The sequence below is a fragment of the Vidua macroura genome, chromosome 3, assembly GCF_024509145.1.
Source record: "Vidua macroura isolate BioBank_ID:100142 chromosome 3, ASM2450914v1, whole genome shotgun sequence".
Taxonomy (NCBI): domain Eukaryota; kingdom Metazoa; phylum Chordata; class Aves; order Passeriformes; family Viduidae; genus Vidua; species Vidua macroura.
Window position 1 is genome coordinate 18,323,485 of NC_071573.1, and position 17,490 is coordinate 18,340,974.

General features: G+C 45.3%; 1 protein-coding gene across 1 annotated transcript in view; it reads right to left on the bottom strand.

Annotated features, from left to right (window-relative positions):
• MDGA1 (MAM domain containing glycosylphosphatidylinositol anchor 1) overlaps positions 1-17,490 on the bottom strand; it is a 142,736-nt gene that overhangs the window by 42,870 nt on the left and 82,376 nt on the right. Inside the window, exons 9-10 of the mRNA XM_053974235.1 lie at positions 7,128-7,397; positions 3,624-3,775 (exon numbers count right to left, since the gene is read on the bottom strand). Of these exons, the coding sequence (XP_053830210.1) occupies positions 3,624-3,775; positions 7,128-7,397 (422 nt within the window). The remainder of the gene's footprint in view (positions 1-3,623; positions 3,776-7,127; positions 7,398-17,490) is intronic.

A 17,490-nucleotide genomic window follows, 5' to 3' on the forward strand; every position in this document is an offset into this window, starting at 1 on the left:
GGGGAACAATGAAGATTAAACTTTCCTACTGCACCAAAAGCTTCTCCTTCCTCTTTCTCTTGCAGCCTCAGGTCACAGATGGGTTCCAGCTCATTAAGTGCACAGTTATTCTGCCACTATCCCCCAAAACCATAACCACCAGCCCAGCTTAGATCTTTCTTCCGTGATGCAACCTGCTTGCAGTATTAGATGGCTTTTCATTTCTCTTTAATGTTAGAGCAGAGCCCTGGGACGGGTATAAAATACACAGAGAGAAACAAGCAACTTAAAAGGCTTTTTATTTTTTAAGCAAAGATCTGGTTTGGGGAGGCTGCTTTGAATCCCCAAGCAATGAAAATCATTTCCAGTTGGAATGCAGTACTTCAGAGCCTTTTCTACACTGCAAGAATACATGGAAGAAAAAAAAGTTGACCAAACCAAGAGCCCAAAAGCCTTGTGGCATCTGCTCACAACCAAATCACCCAAGGCTGTGACCTCGTTGAGGTCACTGGCTAAGGTGAAGTAAGGTGGTTGGCATTTGGATCACTTACCTTGCAGCAAGAAAGGAAAAACCTCCAAAGATGTCAGGACAGATGGCTGTGAGGCCCCCACTGTTCTTCATTGGGTACATTTTCCTCTCTGAATCGTCGCTCAGCAATGCCACTGCCTAAGCCCACCTGAACGATACCCTCCAGGAAATTAGAGGCTCTTTGCCAAGACACAGAGGAGAGGCTTCACAAGAAGCTTGCTCTGAGATGGTATCATATGCACTTTCCTGGGTCAGTGGCTCCAAGCTGTCAAGCTGCTTATATGGTTTTAATCATAAGTTAATTCTTATTCTACTGGAACTGATGCGTCTGTTGTGCCGCTCAGCCTGCTCTGCAGCACTGGGAACAATCAGCTCTGGTGGAAATGCATCTGCCCATCTTGCTGCAAGCCCCCACACATTGCTTAGGAAACCAAATTCCCCCAGACTGCTTGCAATCCCCCCAGTAATGCCCTAGGAAGCTTCTGAACAGGAAAAATTGGAGGAGGCATGGTGCCAGCCAATTAATAAGCAGCACTCTCACCCAGCCCCATTTTCAGCAGCTGCAGCAAGCAAATTTAATTCAAGCATTCCCAGATGCCTTGCAAAGCATCCTACTACTTGGGGATCTTCACATTACATATGCCAAGAGCTCCTTGAGCAAACCAGGGAGTGTGAAATGAAAACCTGCAAACTAAATTGCAACCAGTGGGCACCCCAGCTGGTTGCCTTTTGGATTCCAGTTTAGCAAGAGTTAATTCTCCTCTTTTCATCCCCTCTTCCCTCTGACAGCCCCTCACCCACCCAAGACTGCAGGCTGCCACATTCATTCATCCTGAAGAGCCCCTGCCATGACCACTGAGGCTGCAGAGCTCCCAGGGGGGAGAAAGTGGGCTGGCTGGCGGGGTAAGCTTTCTCCAGCTTGATGCTGGCAAGAGATCAGTTGTGTCTGGCCACATGTAAGGCCCGTTTCACCTAAGGAGAATATTCTACTTCAATCCGAGCTCTCTAGGAGGATTTTTGTGCTACCACAGCTAGTGCCTGGAAAGCCAGCATATCCAGTGAGGAGTGTGCACAGGCAAACAGCAGCTCCACACTCAGGCAGACAAATCCCCTTTCTTAAGCGCTCTCCAGTCAGTAACACTTTTAGGCTTTTGAGCTTTTCAGTTATATTCACTAAGGCCACTATGTTTTGCAGTCCAACAATGGAACAGAAGGATGCACAGCTTAGTCCAGGGGCCCCAGCACAGAGAAGAAGGTGCGATAAAGCAGCAGAATCTGCAGGACATGAGAGGGGGTGATGGAGCAAGGGAAGGAGTGAAAGGTCAGAAGGTGTCACAAGGCTGCTTGGAGCCCAAGTGAGACGTCATAGTGAAAACACTGGGAAGGCAGCATATGAACAGAGGGAAGCAGCAGGCTGGATGTGAGAGGGGATGTGATCCTCTGGGACAAGGAAATGAAAAGGGCTCCATAAGACCTCAATATGGCTCATGGAGGTGGAGACCTCACCATGAAATGCAAGTGTTTTCATTGGAGAAAAGCCAGGAGGAGGCAATGAAAACCTTTTCCAATGTGTCTTAGTTTCCGCCAGGGCGGGGCTCATTTTTTACAGCAGTATCACAACAAAGTATTTCCTTCTCATGCTTGACATAACTGGGAACAAAGCTTCCTTCTCTCCTCCTCTCTCTGTCTTTCCTTATTCAGTCCCAGGCCACCATGATGACACCTGTAGCCATTTCTAAGAGCTTTCCCATACGTATGACTGGGCTACAGCAGGGCCTCAGTATCATGCTCCTCTAAAACACAACACTCAATAGTCACAGCTATGTCGAGATGCTGCAAAGCAGTAACAGCAGTAACCAATGGGGTATGAACCAAACTGGGTGTGTGTGTTTAAATGTGCATGGCACTCAGCTCCCTCCATGTCGTAACTTAAAGCAGAAAAGTGATTTTCCCTTTTCTTGATCCCTTTTAGTAGGAGCTCAATGAAGGATAGAACCAAGATTACTTTTAGACACTGTGTAAAAAGGAAAAAACTCAACTTACTGGAGAAAGATAAAACCCACAGATTTGTTCATTGAGTTGCAGTGCTGATAATAGCAAAACTTGGCTCAGAGGGAAGATCTACTATGACAAACTGCCTTCATTATTAGAGGCTCCCCCGGGTCCTGTATTATTATTAAGTACTGACAACGTGCTGCATACGGTGTGAGTAACAAACAAAGGCTGTCCCACCCCAGAGAGCTCACAATCAAATGGAGACATAAAACTGGAGCCTACTGTGCAGAACTAGAGGAAAGAGACACTTGAATCTTTTTAATTATTTTGTTTTCTATCTACAGTAAACAAAATTTTCCTTGCAAAATGCATTTGCTTCTCAGCCACTGCTGAATGGCACGAACAACCAATTTTATGTGTCTCCATTTTTCAAAAATGTTGAGTGTGGGCGCTTTGCTGGGCATGGATGAAAGCACCTGGCAATCCTGTTAAGATAATGTGCTCTTTAAAAACATCAAACTGTTTTTCCTAACCTTCTCCAACCAGTGGTGTCTTCAAATTTCATTCAGTCCCAGCCCCCAACCCCTAGTATGATTTTCCTTCAAACTCGGAAACCTTGAAACCCACTTCACTTCCCCTGCAGAGTTCATACAGTCCAAATAGCTTAGTTAGTGTGACAGGATGAAAGCCCTTCTGCAACACAAACATTCATTGACTTTTTCCTGCAGTTCCTGCCTGGAGAGCTCTTCAGCTTATTCCCTTTTTCCATACGAGTGAGGAGGATGGAATTCCACTCGTTTGAATCTTTGGCCTACAAAATCTACACCACCAACTAATGACTATAAGGCATTGTTCCCACTAAAACCCCATTCAAAACACTGAGCATGAACAGCACAATGGGGGCCGCAGGGCTTTGAAAGACCTTGACTGTACCCAACCCCAGAGGTAAAAGTGAACACCGAGTTGTGCACTTGGCCTGTCTCTTCCATTCAGTGGGGAAAGTGCAAGACCATCAGGATCTGCCAATTTCATCACTTTCAGCTCTTAATCAGCAAGGAAACACTGATGTAATTGCCTCCTGAAAGGCCATATGCTGGGGCTCCAGGAGAGCAGACCTTACCTGCCGGACTTCCAGGCGGTACTTGAGGATGGGATCCACAGCATCAGGCTCCTTCTGGGTCCACTGCAAGACGTAAGAGTAATTCTTGGATTGCTTCTGGCTCAAGGTGGGGTTGGGAGTGTCATAGTAAAACTCTGGGCTATAAGCTTTTGCTGGAGGGGAAAAAAAGAAAAAAGAGGGAGGAAAGTAAAAGAGTGGGATCAAGGGGAACAAAAATTGCAAAGAGACATGGTGAGAGTGGAAGAGCTCCACTTACCCAGCTTATCGACCTGCCTCTAACACAATGGACACCTTTACTTTGCACAAATGTGCCCCTATTTTCTGTGAATCACTACTGCTTTCACAGCCTAAACTGTTGGGAGGATTAGCAGCCCTGCAACACCAGTGGGACACGACCAGCACCTGAGAAGGTGGGAACAACTTCAGTTCTCCAGCTGGAACCAGCTCTAATCTTTTCTCTCTTGCTTTGTAGTTTAGATTGAAGTAACAGCTTTAAACTGGCATTTCTCCCGTTTCATCTGCTGCTTTACAGAGACTCCTGCTAACAAACCCTGAGGAAAGATCATTTGGCCAGTAGGTCACAGGAAAAGTGTTATTTATCACAGAGACCATGGCATTAAAAAGGAGACCTTTCTCCTTCTGCATCTCCCCTGCCTTGGCAACACAGTGCTCCAGCCTCTTTGTAACACAACAGTCAACTCGGCAGCAAAGAGGACACTGACCTCAGCCTGGGTAAAAGCAGTGGGAGCTTTGGCAGGGGTGAAGATGTCTTTTTCAAACCCGTGTCTCTCCTTAAAAACAAAGTGCAGCAGGAGAAGGGAAACACAGAAGGAAAAACATACCAGAGAGAAAACGAGCAGTTCAGAGAAGAAGGGACTAACTGTCATTTCCCCAGCAGTTTCTTTCCTGAACCACGACCAAACAGAATTTGAAGGCTCGTGCCATGCAGTCCAGCAGCTGGAGGACTAATGCACAGGGAGCACAGGCAACTTGAGGTCTTACCCACAACTAGTTTTGCCCTATTTGAAATTACGATCATTTCACCCACTGAACTTCAGTTTTTGGCAAGTCCTGTCCAAAGCCAGGCAGGAATTGGACCTGAATGAAAGCTCAAGTGTCTAGGTTCAGATCCAGTCTGAAACAGCAGAGACCAGAAAGATGCCTGGGCAGCAAGGGATGCTGGAGAGCAGGAATAAACACCATCTCCTCAGGATGTCTGCTGCACCTTTTCACTTGAATCACTGGCCCTGCCATTCTGTCTGGTTATAATTAGGCTTGACAGGATTCAATGTTTATTTTTTATGAACTCAAATGTATAATATTGATATTTATTTCCAAGTCCTTTTTCTCTTATTATTTTTATTGACTTGAATTTTTGCACAAGCAAGAAGTTCAGAACCACCTCAGAGACTAATTGCTGCTTATTCAACTTGTATTGACTATGGAAGTCAAGCTTTATAATGGATTTTGAAATAAAATCAGAACTGATAATAATCATCATCTTGCATGATATTAATTCATTATTAATTGACTCCAAGATAGAAGCTAGAAAAAACAAGCGCTTTTTGATAGAAATGCTGCATATCAAAATACTTTCAGAACTTCCTTCTGGAAGGCTTTACTACTGCTGGAAAGTTTTGTCTTTTGCTTTCAGCTGATGGGAAGAGCTGAATATTATCCCCGTCCCTCTTTCAGGCTCTTCTGTCCTTGTGCCTAGTGAGGGAGCAGATGATGAACAGTGTGGTCTGCCCTGATAACTTCCTCAAGAGGAATGGGTTGGATGTTTCGCTATCCTTCCAAAACATTTCAGAAAGCTAATCACTCGTCCATAGAAGAAAATAATCCAATCCTGGTCAGATACATATACTGTATTTTCAGTGCATCTGAACACCCCACAGTCAAAAATGAGTCACTTTCTGTCATATAAAAAGGTTTATGGTATTTTTTTCCACAGAGAAGAAGCAGAAAAAAAAGAGACCATGCCACTTTCTCTGCTCAGATGGGAAGGCTGTGGCTGATGGAAATTAAAACTCCAGCAATCCTGAGTCCAAGTAGAGCAGTCTAGTCACTGGAATATTTTTCAGGTTGCTCTATAGGCTCAGAAGGTCTAATTAATTTGTAACTGTGCAGGACACAGGCAGAGATGTCTGGAGTTGAACAGCTATAATCAGATATCAATGTCTTGGAAAAGGAGAAGGGATGCAGGAAAAATAAAGGCTTGCTGCTTTCCTGATCAGTGGTCTCTAGGTATGAATCCTGCTTTCTGCTGAGGGGATCTTATCTCAGGCACAGCATGGCACACCAGGTGCCAATATGTATTTGTTGCTGCCACCAGCAAGAAATTCCTGGGAGCATTCCTAGGCTTGACAGAGATGCAGTTTCATTCCTAGGCTTGACAGAGATGCAGTTTTCTGTGATGGCTCATAGAGGAGTATAGTTTGCTATCACTTAATGATGTGAGAGTTACAAGCATATGAAAAGGGTAGAGAGGGTAGAGAGGGCCAAAGCTTTCAAGCAAAATTCGCTACGAGACAAATGCCAGGAAATCTCAAGGGGTGAGACAAGGTCCTGAAAAGGGACCCAAATAGTAGAAGTAGTTTGGGTTCCCCAATTTCTGTAAGCATCCCAGAGTTACAGCATACTTAAGCTTTCCCAAACCCTAGGAAAGGCCTACTTCAAAATCAGGTCTCTCTGGATGTTACTCATTCTCATTTTTTTTTTTCAATCCAGGCTTGAAAAGTATTATAAATTGGCCCTGGACTCAAACCTGAGTATTTGGACTGAATTTATTGCTTATTAAGGCAACTTCATGGGAGAGCTTTAATTGAAAATTGTGCCCAAGTCAGTTCTGGGGTCATGGGAAAAGCAGATTTAATGATCAGCTGGAGAAGCCAGGTCAGATGTGCAGTTTTAGATGCTATAAGTCTGCCATCCCTCTGTGCAGTTGCAGGTGCTGCAGAGGAGGCCTGTTACAATGGATGATGGATTCAAAGAAAACTGTGAGCAGCAAATCCACTGTGTACTAGCAACCATTCCCAGCTCATGTTTTTTCTAGAAAGCACTGTGAGACAGACAGACAGGAGTCATAGAGAAGGCACAGGAATACATAATACAGTTTTTGTTTCTTTGTTCATTTGCTTTTAAAGAAGAAATCAGATGGTTTGGAGCCTGTTAGAGAGATGTACAGAGCTTTTCACTTCCCGTTGGTCAATACTTATTGATGATACAGGTTGTCCAAGCTTGACAGCTGATTGTGGCCTTGAGTTTAAGTCCTGTAAGTGGTCAAACACTGCTAAAATCTAACAGGGGCTAGCACTTAGCCAGCTCCAGGTCCATCTGCCTGAATGATGGAGACATATCTCCCTGCTTGCTTATGGAAAATTATTCCTCCTGAACAGAATGCTGGGCGCAGAGGAAACAACAGACGCACTGTAGTGGCACCAGTTTATGAGGAGCAAGCTTCCCCATCCAACAGCTTGCTCTGATGTGCATTCTGTGACTTACCAGACACCTGGAAGAGGCAGGTGGAGACCCCCACGTCGTTGGAAATGCTGCACTCGTAGCTCCCACTGGTCTCCCGGCTGACGCTGTCCACCTTGAGCTCCGAGTAGTCCTGCTGCTCTGCCAGGGGCTGCGCCAGGAGGCTCCCGTTGAAGCGCCAGACGGAGGTGGCCACCTTCATGGGACTGCCCTTGAGCATGGTGCAGCGCAGGGTGACGCTGTGCCCCATGCCCTGCCGTACGTCCTGGAAGGCCGGCTCCACCACAGGGGGGACTGGAGACCCAACAGAGCAACAGACAGGGATGCCATCAGGGAGCAGCTGCCTCACCCAGCACGGTCACCCCGACCACCTTTGACAAGACAGGTACCTATGATTTCCAAGGGGTTGAAGCCAGGATCCATCACACCAAAAGCAACAGTCGTCTGACATTCCCTTCTGACTGGGCTGAAGCCACATTCTACCTCTCTCCCACTTATGAGGTAGGATAACCTTTAGCAAGCGCTCATCCCACACTGAGCACTGCTTGGAGGAGCTACCAAGCTCTGCTCTCTCATGTGAGAAGTGCAACACCAGCAGCTGTATCACAGCTTGGATTCAATCCTCAGATCTAATCAGAATGACTAGTCCTATTATACAGCATAAAATGCACTCCCTGAGCAGGCAGGTAAGTTCCCAAGCAGTCATTTCTTCTTGTCAATGTTTGGCAGGGTTATCAAGAACGCTATGTTTAGATGGAGAGATCTGCACTGGCTCTCCCCACAGACCTGAAAGGGTTTTGGAGGGCCCCTCCCAAATACATCAATACAACACATTACGCAATGACTACAGGGACTCTGGGTCCTATTTTTATCTCCAGGAACAATTCCCTGATGTTGGGAGGTGAGTCACATCTATCCATGTCAGCTTCTCTGCCAGTAGCTTGAGAATGGGAATGGTGATGTGTGCTCACCTCCTTAACAAAGGGAGACTACTATGTCTTTTGCAGTCCTTTAGCACTTGTAAAAATTTATGGGAACTTCATGCTTTGGGCATGGTTGAGGCACAGCAAGGAGAAAGTTGGATTGGTACTGTTTGAGTTATTCCGTATTTAATGCAATGAAAGAGGACTTAAATTCCCACTGTCTCTGATAGACATGTTTCACTTGCAATAAATTCTTAATTAAAACATTACAGCGTGGGGATAAACAGAAGCTCTCAATCTAAAATGAGAAAAGCTTCCTGAACACAAACAGCTGTTAGGCTGAATGTAAGAGGGAGAACTGATTTATAGCAGTTTCAGTACAATCACAACTGACCTTCTGCAGGTTCAAAGCAAGTGCTTTTCCACAGTTTCTATGCCTGACAGATCGACAGAGCATCTGCCTCCTCTATAAGTCCATAGAGTTGCCAAGCACAGCCAGGCCCAGAAACCTGCAATACCCAGCATCTGCAGTGCCACAGACACAGGTCCACCAACAACCATGGGTCACTCTGCATCCCTGCTGCCCTGAATAGAGCTATGCTGGGAAGGGCTTTGGCACACCAGTCTCCTTCCATAGCCTGACTCCAGCAAGACCCAACAGCTCTGTGACACTAGTGACATATCTATCTTCACCACAGATGAAGGTGCTGCATGCACTGTCCCACATGTGGGCATGCAGTGTCCCATCTGCAGGGGGCACAAATGAATCTGTGGGTATCCTGTGTAAAATCATCCCCATCATCCCTTCCACCTGGCAGCCTTTGTTTGATGTGGCTGATTGTTTTCAAGGTACCTTGTTCTCTAAGTCTTTGGGCCCTTTGCTGCGCTTAGGTGGATTAAAAGCAGCCCTTGCCTGAGCTGAGGCTGCCATGCTGAGTGGCACGGTCAGCTCATTATGGATGGCTTTCCTGGGGATGTGTCTCTGCAAGTGCTTCTAGTGCTGACTTGCCTTTGGCTCACACGTCTCCCACCTCACAGTGAGAATAATGTGAGAAGTTGTTTGATTAGACCTAGTGCCATGCATGTATCATCTCCATCCCTAGCTGCTATCCCATTTCTTCAGTCACATCTGATCCTTAATTGAAGCCAGTGGGGTCTCACATTATAATCTAGGCCAGCTGGTGATATAGGGAAAAGAAAGAGAAAAAGGGGAGAGAAGAGCAGTCTGTCACCTGAGGAGGAGGGAGAGGGGTCGGAAAGCAGCTTCCCTCACTGAATCTGTGCCAGGTATGGGGCTGGGACAGAAGAAAAGTCTGAAACTGGACAAAGTGCCACCAGCAAGGACATATGCTGCAAGGAAAGTACCCTCCTGGGCCTCACTGCGGGAGTATCTGGGGCTGGTAAAGGGTCACAGAGGAACAGGGCTGGGATGTTCCAGAGGCTTCCTTAGGTCACTGGAACAGCAGGGCAGCCAAGGATGCAGAAGATATTTAATCTTCTTCAGCTGAAAAATGGGATTTACTTGATTTGCACTGGGATAGGCTCCAGGGCTGTGTTACTATCTTGCAAAGGGAATGTCTGAAAGTGTCTATCAATTAAAAATTGATTATATTTTCTCCTCTTGTCTCTGGCACTAGAAAACACCCAATGAGTATTAACTCTGCAGGTAGTCCTGGAGCTCCTGCGTTTTCTGGAGAGAGAGCTGAAGCAGGTTATCCCATCACTAAAAAGTATAGAGAACTGCACCAGGGTCAGTTATTCCCCAAGGTTCCCAATGGATATGAAAACAAAGGAAGGTCAACAGCAATTACAGAGCCAGACATCAGCTCTGGCCTCCAATGCCTACTGGGGAGTTCACACTTGTTCAAGGAGATTACACACAAAAGGCAGACTCACCACAAAGGCAGGGATTCAGTCTGTAAAACCTCACTGCTAACAACACAGCCTTTTCTGTTTCTGTTCTTTTTCTCTGGCTTAAAGGCAAAAGAAAGCTTGTTTAAATGAGCTGGTGCTGCTGCTCCCCAGAACTAGGAACTGAACAGCTCCAGTATACCTGACATGGGGGCTGTCTTGGAGGAGAGACCTGTTATATGAGCCCTGCACAGACACCTTTAGGGACCTGCAAAAAGGATAGTGATTTTCAAGGTGCTTCTTATACTCACAGGGGAGCAGCATTTCTGCTGGCTATAAGGAGGTTGTATTTGGCTATTCTGGCTTATTAAGCTGCTATGATGCTCTTTAAGTTTTTAGCCCAGTTCCAAAGGTGAGTCCTCATCCAGAGGCTCCTCAAATGCCTTCCTATATCTCCCTTGAAACCCAGCACCTGTACCAGAAGTGCTCTTTTAAGCAGCCTCCACATTGCAGGCAGCAAGTTGCTAGGCTTCCAGAAGGTAAAAAAACCTCTGCGCACATAGAGAGCTTCAGGATCCCTTGGCAAGAAACACAGCAAACAAATCCAGACAATTACTGTTCTCTCTCAGCATACAGCTTAACTCTAGAAGAGCTTGCTGGCAACAGCTGTGATGAAAGGGGTAAAGAGGCAGTGTTGAAGTGAGGGCCCTCCACCAACCTTGTTAAGATGCCGCTGCTGCGAAACACAAGGCAGGGCGGTCTGCCTTTGCAGCAGAATTAGCTAGTTAGGAGCAATTCCAATGAGCCAAACACAGGCAACCTACTCCAGTGTGCCAGGCACCCTAAAGCAAAGCTGGGCTGCAGGCAGCTCCTTGCTGTGAGCCAGAGCATGCTCTGCACCAAAGGGCTGGTAAGCTAATGTTGCTCACAGTGATGAAGGTTAGCGGTGAGGGAAGTACAACAGTGAAATGTCAAGCACCAAGGAGTGTTTCTTTGTGTCCTAGTAACCTCTTATTTTCTTAGTTTTACTGGAAATAAAGAACGGAAATGCTTATCCTCCTAGTTGAGTGAGAAGTGCCTTCTCACAGTTTATAGTCTGCTTGGTTTAAGTCTGTTTCAGTTTTAGCCTTGCAAAAGGGTAAAACTAAACTAGAGCTTTTCTTTACAAGAGCTGAAGTCCTCAGTGGAGAGACCACAGTCTCTCCTTTCACTGTCACTGTGCTGTCCTGCTTGGGCATAGCTCAGCAAGGGTTACTTGGCCCTTGCAATGCTGTCAGATTGCTGCAGGTTCCCATCAAATTAAGATGCTTCAAGAAGGCAAAGATGTTTCTTTCACCAGTGATGAAGTCAGAGCATCCCAGGATAGCAGAGATGCACTTTGAAGCTTTTTACTCATGGGCTAAATACATAATAAACAATTTCCCTTAAATTAGCAACTGGCAATGTTGTCATGAGGCTACTCAATTCAGTATGGATGAAAGGCAAAGAAAGGGGCCTGTTGAAGTGGATTCATGCACAGAAATCAGGGACAAGCTTAAAGACAAGCCAGGATCTGCAAAACAGGGGAGCATTGAGTGAACAGACCTCACACAAATTATTCAGGCAATAACTGAGAAGGTTGAACATCCTAGACATCACAGGACAACACTTCTATGCAAGACACATGCCAACTCTGCTTCCCCACTGCAGTTTGGTAACAGTGTATAGCATAACCTGATAAAATCCCCAATGCTGGCTTGTTTTGGAAAGGTTGTCAGAGCTAGGGAGCTCTCTCATAATCTGCTTTCTGACTCACAAGCAGCCTTGTCCCCCATGTAGCCATGTACAGCTGACAACTGCCATCTCTGCGGGTGGTGAGCTGCCAACATTGAACCGCTAGTGTGTGCAGCCATGGGCTGCTACATTCTTATTTTGCTACAGGAATTTACTTCCCACAACACTTCCTCTGCTGCAAAGAGCACCACAGCACAGCAATGTCATGGGGAAAAGGAAAGGCACGAAGAGAAAGATGCCCTAATCAAGGTCACACACACAGAGATCAGACAAAAGAAGTGCAGGAGTCCTTCATCCTCACCTTCACTATACTTTCCATATTGTGACCCATATCCTGTTCCTTCCACTCTTAGCCTAGTCTTCCTTTTCTGTGAGAAACACCTCTCCTCTATCCTCCAGAACCAGTCTTTAAATTTTTATTTAAATCTAGACAGTGCAGTACGTAACACAAGTGATGAAAATATAAAGCTGTGCTAGATTAGAAAGCTGCTTAATTTCAGCAGCTCTCATCCCACCCTGCTGACTGACTACCTCAAAGCTTAGCCATGCATCACAGCACCAGTGGGACTCCTGACTTTCATCTTCACCATGTCCCTTGGTGAGACCCAACTGACCAACCATTTGTAGGATTAACATTGCAAACAACACACAGATAACCTGCCATGAAAGATTGCACATAGTGGTTAGTTACAATTCTTAGCTGTGTCTCGTTACCAGAAGAAGCTAATGACAACAGGAAGTCATTTCTTTCTCTAGAAAGAAAATCAGCACAGACATCTATGTGGACCTTATGAGACCTATATGTTTCAATCCAGGATCCACGTAATTTCTTACAGGTATCCTTTTGCAGACTGCTGGATGCAGTCTTCCCTAATCTTCTCTAGAAAACCAAAGAAACCTCAGCAAAGGATGCCTCCCTTTTCTAACCCCCAGCACCATAACCTGGGGTAATAAAGATATCACAGACAGCAAATATACTGCAACCCTTTTCTCACAGCAGGAAGAAAACTCCATGGTTTCAGCTCCAGGAGAGACCAGAACTCTCTACCTGAACAAGAGGGGAAGCTCTTTTATTGTCACAAGGCTGGGAAATCACAGCTGAGCAATTCTGTTCCTTGCAACTGCACCTACACCCCAAACCCTAGGAACACACATTCGGCATCAACAGTTTTCCATGTGCAGACAAATATCCAACCCATATTTACAAGCCCAGTCTCATATGCTTATTGAATATATAACTGTGTAGTTAGAAGATGGGAGATCCAGGAAGGCTTGCTCAGCCTGTTTCAGCTGAAAGCCAAATCTCATTCTTTTATCTTATATGACTTTTGCCTTTGCACTTCAGTCTCTCCATGTATGAAGAGATAAAACATGTGGTTTTTGCATAGTGCTTGAAAGCCAAGTTGCAAATATTGTTATTTCAAAGAAAACAAATTTGTTTGAGTAAATTTTCTACTAGACAAGTGAGTGCAGGGTCTGGAGAGGCAGGGCTCAGAGAATGCTTAGTTCTATGCTAGTTGACTGCTTTTAAAAGAAGAGCAAATTAAATGTATTCACTACCAGCTTTTCTGCTTTCCTCTTCCCTGAACTTTCCAAGCCAATTAGCTCAAACAGTCTTCACCTATTAATAAAGAGGGATTTACTAAGGGATTTCCTCTTCTGCATGATGAACTGTGCTGATTAATACATGAGACCCCTTGCTCGCTTTACAGAGTGCTTTGGAGAAAGTCCATCCTGGGTGGGAATTTCCGGACCTTTAGTCTCACAGATATGCCTCCTCAAAAAAAAGATCTGTCCCAGAAATGCTGGAATGCCACTCAGACTCACTGCCCAATTAATTCACACTAACAAGACACTACAAAGACAAGTATTCTTCTGCAGTGTAAAGCCACCTCATTCCCATGCCTCACTTACCTTCTAGCATCTCATTTTAAAACAGTGCACTCCCCTAATTGAAAAAGATAAGTAGAAAAAGATGCTGCAAGTACAGAAAACACATACACATTTATATGTGAATTGCATGCTGCTAAACCTTCCCCCACCCATGCACCACCCAATCAGCCAAGTTGTTCACTGGAAAAATAGAGAGGATGAGAGTGGACATTTCAAACTAATACCTTCAAATACTGCCAGACCAACAGCAAAACCCCAAACTTAAGATTTTTTTTTTCCACAGACTAACATGAAAATATTTTCTCTAGCTCACAACCAAGTTTGCTAATTATAACATGGTGAAGCAGCATGACAGCCAGGGAGGATCTGCACAGCCTTCATTCTCCTGCCCACGCACATACCCACAAGAGGGGAGCCCTCCCATGTGTAGCAGTGTCAGACCACCAACGCTTCGCTCAGGTTCTGCCTGTCTTCTACAAGACAACAAGGTGTCACCTCATACCCATTCATCTGTTATTACATGCCTCTGTTTAACAAATTGGGCTGGCAGTGACAGGCCACTCCCAACAGCATATAAATAGTTTAGATGCAAACATTCACTAACAGTCAACCAATGATATTCTTTCCCTAAAAGCATCCTATATGCATTAACCTTTGGCAGAGAAACAGTTATCTTACTATTCAATAATTCATAGGTGAGCTACTCAGCTGGGCAGTTCTGGGAATAAAGCAACTCATTGCCAGTGCAAACTAAGGAAAAGAAAAGAAAAAAAAAAAAAACAAAATCAACCCCACAAGAAAGAATAAATGAGGTTTTTACGAAGCAAATAATCCACATCTTTCCTTTTACTTCAGAGTTTGTCAGTAATTTTTCTTACCATCTAGCCTAATTCCCTTACTGCAGTTTAAGCCTACTGCAAGTCCTCCCCATAGGTGTTTTCATGTCCTAGTAATCAACTCTGTACTATCCCCAGGGTGTAAAGAAGGTGAAATTGAGGGAAAACAGCTAATCTATGAAGTTCATCATCGTAGTATAGGCCCTCCACATTCCTGAGAAAGATTTGGAGCAACTGGGAAAGGACTGATAACCTCCCCAAGTTTGACAGCAAACCTGGTACTAGCTGAAGCAGGACTTTAAAGCCCAAATTTATCACATTTTTCTTCATTGAAACACTCATCTTAGGAATGCCACCTCCCTCTAAGGCTATTAAATGAAAGGGACATCTCCAGAGGATGATTCAGATGGCAGGAATTCCTAGCTGGCATATAAGCCTCTGTCCTGTACCTGCACAGGGAGCTTAAGCAGCCCTCCCAGCTCTGCTAGGTGGGATGAATGCAGAGCGGAGTGAATGCATTGAAGTAGCCAGTGCCCCCCTTCCCTATGAACCTCTCATGAACTCCCAGTGCACCTTGTTTGATGAGCTGATCAGTAAGCTGAGTCTAACACACACCTCAAACCTGGGCAGCGTATTCTGCTCTTGGACAGGAGACACCTCCAGTGCTCCAACTGCTGCGTGCCACAACAGAGCTCACCTGGGCAGGAAAACAGGCACCAGCCTGCAAATCCCCCATAGCAAACACACTGAGAAATCTTTAGACTCCAGGAAATGTCCAATTAGTGCCACCACCAGGGCTCATGTCCAGAGAATGCAGGTGTCTCCTACAAGGAATTGTCTGAATTCCCCCTTGACTCCTGGAGGTGAGAGCAGCCCCATCCAGAGGAGCAACGAGCAGAGGTGACTGCTGATTCCAAGCATCAATCCAATAGATCCTGTTCCATTGTCAGCTGCCATAACAATTCAATTACTTCCATATATTTACACCCCTTTAATAAAAGAACTGAAATTTAAAAGCAGGGAGGCTGCAGGAAAAAAGTACCTCTGAGGACTGCAATCCTGTCAAAATAGAGAAGAGCCCCTGCTTTAGAAATGCAGTTATTGTCAGGGCTGCAGGGGATCAGAGGCTTCTGCTCACAGCTGGACCACAGCAATACCTCACCTTCAGTTTTCAGTTTGAAAACTAAATTGGGACCACAAGACAATCCCTCCACAGCTGCTTTCCAAACAGGCAGGCAAAGTGAGATGCAGCACAGCCAGAATCAGAAACATTGATTAAAAAATCAGACATGCTGTAATGTTGGTGAGGTGGGACCAGAGCTGGAAAGGAGAGAGATCCAAGTCAGAAAGAGCCTGGTAGAGGAAGGAAGGCCATCCAAAGCAATTAATATAACCAAATACGAACCAGCACTCCTTAATATGTTCACTTTGAAATCTTTGTTCACAGTAATAAACTAAAGGGATGCATGGGGCAAAGCTGGACCAAGAAGAGTTAATACAGTGGTTCACCATTCATCTACAGAGTGGGAAGAGGACAAGCTTCCCCACAAAATCAGACAGTTCCTCAGCTTCTCCTTCAGGCCTAGGAGGGAATTTGGACCAAGGATGAAGAATTCTGCATAGGACAATGCTCAGTTCTCCATCACTTCCCTGTCTGCTACCTCAGAGTTTTGCTGCCAGTTGTTTAATATCCTGCTCTACTAACTGCCATCATTACCCCATTTTTCCATCCTTCACCCTTGATTGGTCTTGATTCATCTGAGGAAGATGACGACAATGAAAACGTAACTGCTCAGAAAGAGGCTGAAAGGATGCTCATACTAAAAGATTTATGGCAAACGCTCAGGCTCATAGATGAAACAGCTGAGGTCAACAGATATCAAAGCAATTTTTCCCATAAGAATTAATGTAACAAGGGGGGCAGTGCATACAGGAACTCAAGAAATGCATGCAATTTAAAAACACGGGATCAGTATATATAGCATAGAGAAAGGAGAGGCAAGAACATTTTTTACTGTAAGCATTTTTACTGTCATTCTCTGGATGGTTACCGCTTCGTCATTGTCATCATCATTTTCAGATGAATCAAGGTAGATCAAATCAATCACGGGCAAAGGATGGAAAAATGAGGATGGGTCAGGAGGTCTTCAGATGAAATGGCTGAGGTCTTTCAGAAGAGCGACTACCTTCAAAAAACCAGCTACCAAACAGCCACAATCTCTGCCATTTGTACATCCTGTTTTTCCCCTCCATCCTTCATACCATTACCTGCATGCATTTAAAAGGTGTGACATCCATAAGGACCTTTTCCCAACTCCTCCTCTATTAATTAATTACTAAAAAAATACTTTATTTGTCCTATTAGTACTGTCATAGCCTTTCATGAACGTACCTTCAACAGATTGCTGATTACAGAGAATCATCTCCCTGCACTTTATTCCAAAACATGCTGCCTGCCTTTGGAGACAGCAGAAGATCTGGCAGTCCCATTTCTTCAGGAATGGGTGATATCACCCACCTCAGAGAACGATATGGACTCAAGCTATAGAGGACTTACTCCTGCACTGGAAACCCCCTGTCTTCTCTTGGCACTGGCTCTGTGTTTCCCAAGGCACACCAGCCCTGCTGCTGAAGCAGGTGCAGCCCTGTGGCCCCGGTCTTTTCCCTGCATGAGTGAGACCACTTTCACTTCTGACACTCACAGGTGTTGTGGGTTCCCAGAAATCACTTTTCAGAGCTCACGGTCTCTTCTGCAGGAGAAGGCACAGAAAGGAGGCCAGTGAGAGAACTGGCAACCATTCAAGGACAGCAGCCTGCTCCTCAACCTCCCCATCTGGCTATCGGCTCTGTCCCATCTCCTCTGGACTTGGATCAGGAGAGGGAAGTTTATTAACAGTCTCATTCACATGATAAATCTGATGTGACATTCTATTTTCCATGATGTGACATTCCATTTTCTATGACTGACCTCAAACTGGGCCAGTACAGCAGGAACTCTTTGGATGAGCAGCATCCCTGCAATGTGGTCACTTGCCTGTCTCCTACAGACACTTCTTTGCATTGGCCGAGGAGAGCTTCAGCTGCAGCCAAGGTGATATGCAGGACAAGTGG